General features: G+C 46.7%; 1 protein-coding gene across 1 annotated transcript in view; it reads right to left on the reverse strand.

The window, feature by feature from the left end:
* Window positions 1–14,957, reverse strand: part of nbas (NBAS subunit of NRZ tethering complex) — a 98,102-nt gene that overhangs the window by 75,359 nt on the left and 7,786 nt on the right. The window contains exons 8-17 of the mRNA XM_060042390.1: window positions 12,782–12,915; window positions 11,101–11,199; window positions 10,379–10,517; window positions 10,153–10,218; window positions 8,879–9,007; window positions 8,394–8,457; window positions 7,829–8,022; window positions 3,544–3,816; window positions 710–915; window positions 586–598 (exon numbers count right to left, since the gene is read on the reverse strand). Of these exons, the coding sequence (XP_059898373.1) occupies window positions 586–598; window positions 710–915; window positions 3,544–3,816; window positions 7,829–8,022; window positions 8,394–8,457; window positions 8,879–9,007; window positions 10,153–10,218; window positions 10,379–10,517; window positions 11,101–11,199; window positions 12,782–12,915 (1,317 nt within the window). The remainder of the gene's footprint in view (window positions 1–585; window positions 599–709; window positions 916–3,543; window positions 3,817–7,828; window positions 8,023–8,393; window positions 8,458–8,878; window positions 9,008–10,152; window positions 10,219–10,378; window positions 10,518–11,100; window positions 11,200–12,781; window positions 12,916–14,957) is intronic.

Below are 14,957 nucleotides of genomic sequence, written 5' to 3' on the forward strand. Positions count from 1 at the left end.
GAGGGGGGAGAGACAAGAGAGGGAGAGAGGGGGACGAGACAAGATGGAGACATGAGAGTAGGAGGGAGGGAGGGACGGAGGGAGGGGGAGAGAGGGAGGGGGAGAGAAGAGAGAGCGAGAGACAGAGAGAGGGAGACATGAGGGAGGGAGGAGGGAGGGACGGAGGGAGGGGGAGGGAGGGACGGAGGGAGGGGGAGAGAAGAGAGAGCGAGAGACAGAGAGAGGGAGACATGAGGGAGGGAGGAGGGAGGGAGGGACGGAGGGAGGGAGGGGGAGAGAGACAGAGAGGGAGACATGAGGGAGGGAGGGGGGTGGTGGGGAGAGACAAGAGAAAGAGGGAGAGGGGAAAGAAAATAGGGAGATACGAGAGAGTAAGAGGAAGCGAGTTAGCGAGCGAGAGAGGGAGAGAACAGAGAGCGAGAGACAGAGAGAGGGAGACGGATAGACCGAGAGAAAGAAGAGAGAGAGAGACACACACAGAGAGCGTGTCAGTGTGAGTCCGGGTTAAGGGAGAGGGGTTGTCGAGTTTTACATTTGAGTGCGTGCTTGCTGCTCATCGATTTTGCATTCATGTATCTTGTATACAAAGAAGAGAATACTGGAGTTGGTAAATAAATAATTTAAAGAAATCAACATCTCCCTCCCCCTCCAGATGTCTCGCCCACTCCTACTCTTCCCTCACTCTCATTCACTCTTCTAATGGATCTGCCTCCAAACACTCTTCATCTTTCCCTCTCGCTCACTTTGTCTCTCTCCTATTCTAGGTCTCATGTCCTCTCCCTCTCTTACCAGGTAGTCCTGTATGGACGCGATGCTGACAGTGCTCTTCCTCCACTGTCTCTGGTAGACCAGGTCAGAGTCCAGGTTGTAGGCGTGGGCGAGAGACAGGGCCTCCCCGTACTCCTCGTTGTCAATCTGAAACACACACATGTGCACACACACGCGCCCACACACACACACAGTTTATTTTAAGGGAAGCTCTCATTTTTCATATTTCCCCGTCTCACAAAAATAAATGTATTCCAACAAGTGCATGACATTTCCGCACCGGCACACCCCCACGCAATGTGCTTCAGCGCCGGTATGTTTGTGTGGAGCGTGAGCTGGGTGTGTGCGAACACCACACACACTCAAGACTCTATGTGTGCGCATGTGTGTGTGCGAGCGAGCGCGTGCGCGCGTGTGTGCCCGTTAGTGTGGGAGTGCAAAGTAACACATTAGCCAGACTGGCGTTTCTTCAGGGCAATAACCGGCACCCACGCGGTTAAACCTCACGTGGGAGGACTTCAAAAGCGATTCCAATCTCCCTCTGGATCCACCTAATAAAAGCGTTAGTAGCCCTGCCAGTCTTGCTCATTCAGCCTACTGAGGTGGGGAGGGGGGGCACCGGAATGCAAAGGGGGCTGACATGATGTTAAATATCCTGGAGACACTTGTTCCGCTCTGCTAACAACCGACAACTGTGTGCGTGTGCGATCTTTATTGGTTTTTTTCCTGTTGCAGGTCAAAACACAGGACTACAAAACTTTGGCCGGTTATGCTAGGAGGTTATGAGTGTGCGTGCGTGCGTGCGTGTTGAATAAAGAGCTTCGCACCGGAATGGAATGCATGAAGCCTTGGGGGACACACACACACACACACACACACACACACACTTGGGAACCCCCAAACACACACACAGAGAGCTGCTGAAGTACAAGATGTTACCCCGACCCAGTGAGGCAGGCCGAGGGCCGAGCGGGCGCGGCGTCGGGGTACGTCGTGGAGTGTTACAAGGAGATAATAATGATCCACTACTTTGTAATTCCACACCGTCAGGATTGATAGGGATGAATAATGACGGCTAATGATGATGAGGATGACGAAGGGGCCGCCAGATGACGGGTCATAAAAATGACTGATGGGCAGCACTAACACCCCCCTCCTACCAAACCCCCCCCCCCCACACAAACACACACTTCATGATGGAGCATGTTGTTGTCTGTGCCGTGCAATTTGTAGCGCTCAACAACAACAGCTATATTTCTAATGTAGCAATTAGCATTTCACAGCAACCCCCTTGAGACTGAGAAATAGCCTTAAAGCAGACAAGAGCTTCGTGCCGTGTTTTTATACACCCCTCCCGCCGCCTCTCTATCCCACGCACGTGCACGCACGCACGCACGCGCGCACACGCGCACGCGCACGCGCACGCACACGCACCACGCATACAAACGCGCACAAACGCGCGCCCACAGACACACGCGTCTGATCTAAGCGAACAAAGTACTTGAGAGGGCTGGCATTGGATTGGTTCGGTGACAAACCGGTTTTCTGCAGATCAAAAACCCTCCGTCATTTCATCAGTGTCCACATGGATTAGTATGACTTTCTTCAGATGTTATTAAATCAAGTGACAAGAACATACGAGCCGTTCCAATTCTACAAAAGGGGATGGCTAGTAATTAAAAATAAGAAGTAAAATAACAAATGTGACACGCACCGTTCTAAAAGTGATTGCTGGCATGAGAAACCTAAGTGCATTACAAGTTATCATCCGTCTCTAAAGCCTGTGCGGGATGTGCTCTCTCAGAAAATCATCATGAGCCTGAGGGGATGCTAAAACGAAGAGTAAGTTCACAGACAACACGGAAAACAACACTTGCACATTAGATACAATGCAGTTGATCAATCCACATAAGGTGAAGATGCTCCAATAGTTATTATGCCATTGTGATGGGACCATTGTTCAAATGAAAGAGCCTTGAGATGAAACTTCACATAGAGATCCAAGCCCGGCATATTTGCTAGACATACTTCTGAAAGAGAAATATTTTTGCCAAATATGCAAAGCAAAAACCCTATTAGGGAAAGTTTGATTTTTTTTTTTTTACGATGACTCATCTGAGAAATGGAGCTCACTAAAGAGCTTCTCTTTTTTTTCAACACGTTGAATTGGGAGCAAAATGATTCTGATGCGTGTTGTCTGACAGCCCTGGTAGAAAATCAGTGTGACTCGATGGAACATGGTGAGACTCAAAACTAGGGATCGACCGATACCGTTTTTTTAGGGCCGATACCGATACCGATATTTTTTCATCAGCCTTAGCCGATACGCCGATACGCCGATACGGACTTTCTTGAGCGTTTTTTTATTTTTATTTTTTTTTTAAATAAACATTTATTGAACTTCAATATAAAAAAAAATATTTAACAAATAGTAAAAACAGGTGAAGTACAACAAGTAAGAACAAGTAGATGAACAATATTTAACAAATAGTAAAAACAGGTGAGGTAGAACAAGTAAGAACAAGTAGATGAACAATATTTAACAAATATTAAAAACAGGTGAGGTAGAACAAGTATAAAAAAAAAAATAATAATAATAATAATCGGCGAAAATCAGCCGCGTATCGGCCGATACCGATACACGTAAAAAACGCGAATATCGGCCGATAATATCGGCCGACCGATATATCGGTCGATCCCTACTCAAAACGCCTTGCATTAGGTCTGTCCCTGGCGGGGGTCAGTAGGGTGGGCGGGGGGGGGGGGGTCACCCACCTTCCTCTGGTACAGCTCCTCCGGGGTGGTGGACCTCAGGCTGACCAGCCGGTAGTTCTTCAGCACGGTGCGCGGGCGTTTCCGCGGCGGCGCGAAGCGCTCCATCTCCGTGGCGTAGTACAGGCCCTGCTTGATGTAGCCGAAGTAGCGCGCCTTGGCCGAGGACTCGTCGTCCGAGTCCGAGTCGCCGTACTCGTCGTCGCCGCCGTGGCTCGAGCCGGTGCTCTGGGAGCTCTCCAGGCGCCCGCGCTTCGGGGCCAGCCGCACCTCACACTGGGGCGGGGACGACAGGTGAGTGGACAGGTGAGAGGCCAGGTGAGTGGACAGGTGAGACAATACGTGAGGGGAGACGAGCAGGTGAGGGGACAGGTGAGGGGAGGGGTGAGGGGACAGGTGAGATGAAGGGTAAGGGGGCAGGTGAGATGGACATGTATAGGGAACAGGTGAGACAATAGGTAAAGGGACAAGGGAGACAATAGGTGAGGGGACAGGTGAGACGAGAGCTGAGACGACAGTTAAGACAATAGTTGAGGATGCAGGTGACAGGACAGGTGAGAACGAAGGTGAGGGGACAGATGAGACGACAGATAAGGGGGCAGGTGAAGACGACAAGGGAGACAATAGGCAAGGGGACAGGTAAGACAACAGATGAGGCAATAGGTTAGGGGACAGGTGAGACAACAGATGAGAAAATAGGTGAGGGGACAGGTGAGACAACAGATGAGACAATAGGTGAGGACACAGGTGAGACAACAGATGAGACAATAGGTGAGGGGACAGGTGAGACAACAGATTAGACAATAGGTGAGGACACAGGTGAGACAACAGATGAGACAATAGGTGAGGGGACAGGTGAGACAACAGATGAGACAATAGGTGAGACGACAGGTGAGACAACAGATGAGACAATAGGTGAGGGGCCAGGTGAGACAACAGATGAGACAATAGGTTAGGGGACAGGTGAGACAACAGATGAGACAATAGGTGAGGGGACAGGTGAGACAACAGATGAGACAATAGGTGAGACGACAGGTGAGACAACAGATGAGACAATAGGTAAGGGGACAGGTGAGACAACAGATGAGACAATAGGTGAGGGGACAGGTGAGACAACAGATGAGACAATAGGTGAGGACACAGGTGAGACAACAGATGAGACAATAGGTGAGGGGACAGGTGAGGGGACAGATGAGACAATAGGTGGGGGACAGGTGTGAATGCATTTAAGAGAGACAGGTGAGGGTCGGTGTGGGGTTAGAACCGAATGCAAGCAGATGCAGAATCAATAAAACAGAGATAACCTGGCTGGGAAACTTTAAGAGGATAATTCTTCTTTCAAAATAAAGCTGTGCTGCAGGGCTCGGACAATAAAATAATGAAATGATAATGTGAAATAATTATTGTGTGGTGCCAAGATGCTGTCTCTGTTTTCAATGTGATGTGTGATGGTGCAGCAGTATTTTTTTTTTGCTTCAAGGATGAAACTGATGAATAATGTAAATGAATAATGCAATATAAAAAAAAAAAGAGTGAAAAGAAAAAAAAACACCTACCCAACTAAGTTAAGGTGTAAATCATTCAACATCGCAGTCTTTCACGCTATATTTTTTCTAGCCTTCAGCAATTTTTTTAAGATTCAGCCTCAACGTTATCATGGAGTTACAAAATATTAAAACATCTAATTTACTGCATATGGGTGCAGGTTTTTACAATACAGCACTAAAAACGCTGGAGCCTCTGGTAGGGCTGCATTCCAAAGCTTCTGAAACATTTAGCACCTGTGAAACATTTAGCGCCTTAATCAATGAGGAGTACCGACAGACCCCATAGTGTTGTGCCAAACGAACACTGCCCTGCGTGCGCGTGCATCGATGCACACAAGCCAGATTTTAACAGCCACGACAAAAATACACACAAACATACACAGACACACACTCGCAAAAACATCCACACGCAGGCCCGTGCGCTCCACGGTGCACAAGGCTGTTGAAACATTTCCTTGACGTTGGCAACTGTTAAAAGGCTTCATCTCAGACCTCCCTCAACCTCTCCAACTCCCACACTCTGTCTCTCGCTCCGTTTCCCTCTCTGTCTATCTCTCTATCTCACCGTCTCTCTCTAGCACGGGGTCTGTCTCTCTCCATTTAGGTCGATCTCTCCAAGTGTCCGTCTCTCATAGTCTGTCTATGTCTTTCTCTGTATTTCCATTTCCATATACGTCTCTCTCTCTCTTTTTACCAATGTGTCTATCTATCTATACGTGTCTCCCTCTCCCTATCTCCCTGTCTCTACCCCTCTCCACACCCCCCCCCTCTCTCCCTTTCTCCATCCCTCTCTCTCTCTCTCTCTCTCTCTGAGTAGCCGTCTTTAGCTCAGGATCACTCTCCACCCCCCCCCCCTGATGTTGCAGCCTCTATTTAATGTTTCTTTTTTTGCCCATCGAATCCGAAGAAAGTGAAGAGAGAAGAGGACTGGGGGGGGGAAATAAAAGCAGCATGGTGATGAGATATCTGCCTCTTTATGGGGGGGATAAAGAACAGACATAAATATTTCATCATCACACTCCTTTTACCATTATCCCTGCCAGCTGATGGCGGGGATAGCCTAGAACCCCCACACATACACACGCACATGCACACACACACACACACACACACAAAAACCATCAAACAAACACATACACACAAGAACCATCAAACACAGACGTACACACAAAAACCATCAAACATACACACTTGGTTGTCATTACAGCAGCCGCATTCAACATAAAGCAACCCAAAATTTGCCAATGAAAGTTTTAAAATAAGAACAGATATATTCATATAACCGAGGCACACATGGATTCCAGTAGCATCAGGCTTCTTTAAATCATTAAACAGACCCACACACTGACAGGCGAACACTAAATGAATGGCAAACATAATGTATTTTTAATTCTAAGATTCTACTTTAGAAAACATTGACCTTTGCAACACAATTCTTTCCTCATATCTATCGCAAAAAAACAGATGTTATGACCAACATTTAAATCACACGTAGCCCACGTACACGCACAAAACACACACATATCCACATGACTTACACACCAGGACTTGGAATGGACCAAGGCATGTTAAAACGAGGAGGAAGCACGTTGATAACAAGGAGGACAACACTGGAACCCTCAACACAATGCAACAGATCAAATTATCGCACGGTGAAGATCGTTTTTTCATCTCATGGCTACAATAATTACCATGATAACCGTGCCATTGTGACGTGACAAAGGCTCAAACTAAAGAGACTCGGTACGATTTATAATCAAGCACCTGTTCATCCATGCGTGCGCACACATCTCACACATCTCACACACACCAAGAAATACACAATCTCCCCCAACAGACACAAGTCCCGGCACGCGTACACGTCACACACACACACAATCTCAAACACCCCACATAAATCCCAGCACATGCACGAGTGTAGGCAGGCACACGCACACACACACACACACACACACACTAGGGCCCGACCGATTCATCGGCCTGCCGATTTAATCGGCCGATTATAGCCTTTTTGAAAATAATCGACATCTGCCAAAAAGACGCCGATTACAACCGATTTTTTTTTTTTTAATTTTTTAATTTTTTATAAATGTTATTGCGCTTAGTATCCTGCAGATTGCGCTCCTACTCGCCTTGCTAACTAACAACTTTAGCTGGAGTAAAAAAGAGGAGATTGAATTTTACCGTACAACATGAAAGCACGCTCGCTCAGGCAGCTGCGCGCTCACCTCACCAATGTACACAAGACGCGTTGTTTGAGCATGTTGTGCCTGTTTTTCTTTAGGTCCCAGGCCATGTTAATTTGTTATACTGTAGACTCTAACGGTGAGACCATACTGCTCAGCACGCACGTGTTAGTCACGGCTCACGAGCGCAGCACATTGGGAGTTAGTTATTTATTTTACATTTTAAATTACACACATTTTTGACTGTAAATGTATTCTAAAACACTCAAAGGTTCTGCATTCAATTCACATATTCGTCAAAAGTGTTTAAAGTATATTTAAGGTATCAAAAACTACGTTTTATATGCTTTTTTTTTTTTTTTTTTTTTTCTTTTTTTTTTTTTTAAATCGGCCGATTAAATCGTAATCGTAATTCTTCTCTGAAAATAATCGGCATCGGCATCGGCACTCTAAAATCAATATCGGTCGGGCCCTAACACACACACACACACACACACACACACACACACACACACACAGCGTGTAGCACCAGGGAGATCGTTTTGCGCGGCGTACCTCCAGGCTGAGGAAGCCGCCGCCGTGCGCGGGGGTGAGGCGCGGCGACGGCTCAAACCACTCGCACGACTTGCCCAGCAGGTTGCGCAGCGAGCGCACCGAGGAGACGGTCAGCGAGCCAGAGCAGCGGGCCAGGATCAGCATGTCCTCGCTCCACCAGTTGACGTCCATCAACGGATAGTACTGCTCCTTGTCTGGGGGGGGGGGGGGGGAGGGCGGAGTGAGGGCATGATGCTAGACGATTGTTTTGCTATTGATGACGGTCATTGACTACTAGGCCATTGACCGGTCACACGCTGTTCCAGTGCATGCACACTTGGGAACGTACGCATTGCACGCAGACGCATACACACACACACGGCACACGCAGAGGTTGACGTCTGCCTCTTGTCCTATGCGTCTCACAGCAGAGCCTGTGTTGCTTCCCTTCTAAACAGGAACATCCTTCTGTGAATAAGACGTGTGAAGCGGCATTAAGTGGGGGGGCGATGCGCTGCCTGTGTCAGCAGCACAGATAAGGCTCGGTTAGACCACCCCCCCCCCCCCCCTCTGGGGGCAACGGTACCTTTTATTTTCTTCCTTTTCTCCAGCGAAGTTTTCCACTCGGGGTTGATCTCCTCAAATCCTGGCTGCAGGCGGCCATGAGAGGAGGAAGAGAGAGGACCATGGAGGGGGGGGGGGGGGGGGGGGGGGGGGAAGGGGGGAAAGGGGGGGGGGCTAAAGAGATTAATCAACTGAACATGTACACACACACACACACTGGGTGTGTGTTTGATGTTTTAAATGACGTGGGTTGAGGGAAAACTTAGAAGCACAAACACAAACCGACACACACACACACACACACACACACACACACACACACACACACACAAATAGCATCAGCCAAGGTTCTGTTGTAGACTATATACATAAGAATACTTTCGTTTTTTTATCCATGCCTAAATGAAGGCACACTTGAAAGGACCCACCCATTCTGTGCAGGCGCCCAACGGCCACACCCCCCCCCCCACCCCCACCCCCCCCCCCACCCCACCGGGGATAACTCACCTGCTGGTCCTGGCTCCAGGCAGCCTTCTGTCTGAGGGAGGGAATCTCCCAGAGTGACAGGCGTCCAGAGAAGTGGATGACGGCCAGCACGCCGCCGTCAGGGCTGAGGCTCATGCGGAACACACCGTCCTACGCCATATGGGGACACAGTGCATTCAGAGAACTACAGTATAGGGGAGCACACATACGCGTACGGGATCGACCGATATATCGGTCGGCCGATATTCGCGGTTTTTACGTGTATCGGTATCGGCCGATACGCAGCTGATTTTCGCCGATTTTTTTATTTTATTTTTTTACTTGTTCTACCTCACCTGTTTTTAATATTTGTTAAATATTGTTCATCTACTTGTTCTTACTTGTTCTACTTCACCTGTTTTTACTATTTGTTAAATATTGTTTTTTATATTGAAGTTCAATAAATGTCGGCGTATCGGCGTATCGGCTAAGGCTGATGAAAAAATATCGGCATCGTATCGGCCCTAAAAAATCAGTATCGGTCGATCCCTAGTACACACACACACATACCTACAAGGTTGACAGGCGCTTGACGAATCCGCACACTGGAAGGGGAATGCGGATCCGCACTGAGAACTCGTATGTCAAGTTTCAAGAACACATAACACATTTTCTTTCTCAACTCCATCTCTGTTTTGACAACCTGGTGTGTTTTCGAATTCTGCATTTCACGGTGCGTCTACGCTTAATCCTGTGATTCGAGGCCAGATGGTCGGCCGTTTCTGAAACGCGGCAGTCGAGTAGACACTGTGGCTGATAGCCGCCACACTTCCTGCTCAACACCCTAGCGGAAAACACATGAGTGTAAACTCAGCGCTTTCCTAGAGTGGCAACCGATTCTCCGAAGTATTGAGTAGTTTGTAATTAAACAATACGAGCACTGTGATTGGAATGAAGTGTGGACTCCGGGAAGATGTATATAGCGTTTCCTTGGCAAGCACGAGCCGAGCCAAGTGAAGAACAAATGCAAGTTGCTTGTATTGTTCAATTATCATTGCATACGACAACCAATTACAGCTCTGAATGATCTGATCCGTCTTCCCCCAATGTATTATTGTGTATCAGCTTCAATGCAATTAAAATGTGTATACTCATGCATTTGCTTTCCACTGATCTGAGATTAAAATCCTTTTTTGCTGGTGCATCTAAAACAAACTCATGAATTTGGAAAACCCTCCCATGCAAGGGTTTCATGTGGACTCGTGATTATGGAGGCTCATCTGACGCATCAATACAATGGAAAAGGAGGGCCTTACCTTCTCATCGCCTTGCCTGGAGAACAACCTGAAGCTGGGGATCTTGAAGTAGCCCCTCTTCTGGGTCTGAACACAGGGCACACATCACATGACTCATTAAGCTTCCGTTTATGTCTGTACTTGAAAGGCACCACAAAGTAATCCACACAGACTACACATAATTAACCATCGATGCCGTGCGTGCGTCACTCTCTGTGCGTGCGCACGTGCGGCGCGCGTGACTCACTGTGTTGACGTGCTCCTCGTAGCTGGTGACCTGTTTGTAGTGTGGAGCACCAGACAGAGCCCTCCACGCTGTGATCCCGCAGCCGGAGGCCATGGGCACACTCTCATCTCCTGCCTCACACCCCCCCACCAGCAAGAGTCTGCTCCCACACACACACACACACACACACACACACACACACAGAGAAACACCCACACACACATATTGATGTTGTGCGGGTCAATCGAGCTTGGCCAACATCGACACAACTCATTTGATACACAAAGGGCCTTTGAAGTCTGTGGCCCTCACGACGCCGTAACGACTACGGTGATGTACAAACATCAGCCGTGAAACAAGAGGTTAAACCACCCAGGGATACAAGGAGAAGCCCTACTGTGGACGGCGTGGCTGCAGTCTGGTTCAACACTGCCCCCTAGTGCTGGACACACGCGGGAGCTACACGTAAGGCAGGATTTACATGAGCTGGCATTTCGAAATTGGTGGTCAATTACTTTGATTGGCCACCCTAGAGCTATAACGGAGGTAATCCTGTTTGTCTTCTATTAAGCGGACACTTTTATTCAAAGCATGGCTGCGTACAATAGGGTACGGACCCAGAACATTTTGGCTGAGAGTCAAAAACCATGACTAAATCTAATTTAAATGAAGTGAGGTAATACAAGGAGGCTATGCATTGCTAGGATTACTACCAGAGAGTACTTATTATACTGTATATTTACCGGTGGACGGGGTGGTAGATGGCAGAGGTGATCCCATGGGAGTAGTGGGTTGAGAAGCTAAAGCTGTGGTTCTCCTGGAAGCTGGGATTGGCCCCAACACTGAGAGTAAGGGACAGAAAGAGAGAGAGACAGAGATACAGAGAGAGACAGACAAGGAGGCCGACAGAGACAGAGACAGACAGACAGACAGACAGACAGACAGACAGACAGACAGACAGACAGACAGACAGACAGACAGACAGACAGACAGACAGACAGACAGACAGACAGACAGACAGACAGACAGACAGACAGACAGACAGACAGACAGACAGACAGACAGACAGACAGACAGACAGACAGACAGACAGACAGACAGACAGACAGACAGACAGACAGACAGACAGACAGACAGACAGACAGACAGACAGACAGACAGACAGACAGACAGACAGACAGACAGACAGACAGACAGACAGACAGACAGACAGACAGACAGACAGACAGACAGACAGACAGACAGACAGACAGACAGACAGACAGACAGACAGAGAGAGACAGAGGTTGATAGTTAGTTGCACAGAGATGAACTCCCTACACAACCCAATGGGGGGGTGACAGAGACATCAGAGACACCATAGACATCAGACACATATCAGTCCCCGTCATGTCCCCGTCGCCGCACAAATCAGAAGTGAATCTGGGAAGGTGTAGGAGGTGGGGATGGCAAGGAGGGGGCGGGGGTACCAGTAGTGAGACTTGATGATGTAAACACATCACATCATTGCCGTTCCGAGACTTGGGGATGACAAGTCACAACTGTAAAATAAAAACTCAAAAAAGGGGTACATCCCTGCCGCACCTTTCAAGGAAAATGTCTGAAGTTCTTCTTGGTACTTCATATTTTAGATTACAACAACGTCAGGTGCATTGCATCATACTGTAGTACTTTATTTATTATCCAGTTCTTACCGAACTTGTCATAAAAATGTATGTCATTGCCAAGAAAGATGACACATTCTAGTTTGACTTGACGTCTAGGAGGAACAACCACATCCTTAATGTGGGAAAGAATAGATGAAAAAAGTATGTAAAGAGAGACAGACAAAACAACACACACACACACAAAACAAGAGTTTAGTCAATTAAAACTAAATAAGCACATTTGCATACAGGAAAGTCGAACACATACAATGTTTGAAAACCAGTGCTCTTAATGTTTATGTGTGTGCGTACGGTAGTGTGTGTTCATTGATATTTACTTAGGTTTGATTAAGATTCCGTGCACACTCTAAATCCTATCCAACATCCATTACAGCTAATTAACAGTATTAAATTGAAAATCCCAGAAGAAATGGCAATCAAATCAACGTGGGGGAAACAAAAGTAGCACACAGACACACTGCCTGCACGTCCACCAGTGTCGTGATAAAGACTGCTTGAATAACAACGAGCGTGCAGAACCTCTGCTAATTAAACATGTTGCCACTCACCCCAGGGATTAACAAAAGACAAGCATGCACAATCAAGGGCCGGTCCCCACAATGGTCCGTCTCATGTATTGCTGCACAGATTGTACACGAAAGAGGACCGGCCACTTGGAAACCAATATTAATTAGAACCCTGCACACAGTTTAAGTGGACGTTTAATCATTTGGCTGACCGATCAAACGTTGACGTCGTTCACCAGGGTCTCACCCACCTGACTAGGTAGCTCCTGAGCCCGCCCCCGTAGGTGATGACGAGCAGCTCGGCCGACCACTGGGCTCCGGCCGTGCACTCCAGCAATATCAGGCCTGCCGCCGCATAGCTGAAATCTCCTGGAAAGCTCACCACCTTGAGGAATAGGGGGGAGAGGGGGAGAGTGAATGGGGTGAGAGAGGGAGAAAGAGAGGGAGAAAGAGAGAGAGAGACAGAGACAGAGAGACAGAGACAGAGCAAGAGATCAACATAGAGAGACAGAGACAGAGACAATTGGATGAAGAGGGAGAGAGAGTGGACAATGAGAGCTTGGTTTAAGAAGAGGAGAGGGGAGGTAAACGGATCGACAGATTGGAGCACCGAGGGATACAGCATTAACAATTAGTCTGAATATATACAGCATTCTGCCTCCAGATGCGATGCAGAGAGCCATAACCTTATAGACTTATAGCGAATGTAAATTGTATTGAACGGGACATAAAGAACAAGTTAAAAGAGGGTGATGGGTGAGCTGAATAGCGAAGGCTGGAATAAAGAGATAAGAACAGACAATGAGGGGCAGATTGCGCGGAAGAGAGAGACAGGGGAGGAGGGTCAAATCAAGATGCTGCTCAATGTTCTCCATCAACTGCACCTTTTTAAACCGGCTTCTCAGCCAATAAAATTGCAGCACTTACAGCACTTAAGGGAGACAAGCTAGATAAAAAAAAGTCCAAAAAAGTCCAACACTGAAAGTAAATCGCACAGACTTGGGTGTGTGTATGTGCACGCGCACATTCATGTGTGACAGTTTGGTTATGTGTGGCATATAATAATGAAGATCTTAAAGTATTTCCAAAAAAGTGAAAAGTGAGCCTTGCTTGACGAGAAGAACAGAAGTGTGCTTTCTATCACCCAACGGGAGATTGAGAGGTGAGGGAGATAAGGAGAAAGAATGAGAGACAGAGCAGAGTGATAGGAGGCGATAGGAGAAGCCCTAAGATTGAGAGTCTCTGAAAGTGGAGGGGAGTGGGGAGGAATGGCAGATAGACTTTTAAATTTCTGCCCATTGTGTGTGTGTGTGTGTGTGTGTGTGTGTGTGTGTGTGTGTGTGTGTGTGTGTGTGTGTGTGTGTGTGTGTGTGTGTGTGTGTGTGTGTGTAAGTGTGTGTGTGCATATGCGCGCGCGCGTGTGTGTAAGTGTGTGTGATTCTATTAAGTTTTTCATTTATAACTCAATTGAAGAACAAGGTGAGGTCCTTAAATGATTTGGGCTGTTTGAATAACCTTTCACTTAATACCATTACCTTTATGACATATTTGAAATAAAAGGATACTATATCATCCTGTTATTTGTTAGCCAATTACTGTCAGTGCAAAAAATCTTCCTGCAATGGCCTTGTTGTTTTCAGTTGCACACATATTAAGCCTATGTAACAATACATTGTCAAACAATCCAAAAGTCCTTAAGGGGTGATTTTACAGGCTTACCAGTGTAATAAGGACTTTTAGAATTAAGTTGATACTCGGTAGAAGAGCATAGCAAAATGTTTATAGCCGTTAGGATCACATTGCATGCCCATAAAAAAGGGATTGGTTAAGATGATTCATTGTATTAAGTGACTATCAAATAGACAATTTACAAGGTGTGTGAAATACATTTAGCATTGATTAAAGTCATTAAAAGCAAACATTGTTTTGCTTGTCTCCTATGTGGAAAATGTATTTAGTGGAAATCTTGTCGATTTCTATTTCAGCATGCTCTTGTTGTCGTTTCGTTGTCACATAAACAGCTTAGTATATTTAGGTTATGTACTGAAGCAATTAAAAAAAAAATTAGTACCAGCATTTTTATGTGTTTCGTTTGTTTGTTTTTTTGATTATTAGTGCCATTCTTAGTTTTACCCACTTTGCTTTTAAGTAAGTGAACAAGATTACTTGAAAACAACTGTTCCAACTGTTTTATACACCGATTATCTTAATTGCTTCAATTTACTTAATTATTCACAAATATGCATTATTGCCTCAACAAAAGAGATAGACCATACCTCCAACTGAGTCCTTCACAGGTTTATGGCGGAAAGCCTACAGTCTCATAAGAGCTATGCTGGTGCCAAATTACACTGATGCCTTTTCATGCCAACACAATATTAAAACGACGGTGGGAGGTTGACACCGAAAGTGAACTTTTTAGTCAAG

This window comes from Gadus macrocephalus, chromosome 21, assembly GCF_031168955.1.
Source record: "Gadus macrocephalus chromosome 21, ASM3116895v1".
Classification (NCBI taxonomy): domain Eukaryota; kingdom Metazoa; phylum Chordata; class Actinopteri; order Gadiformes; family Gadidae; genus Gadus; species Gadus macrocephalus.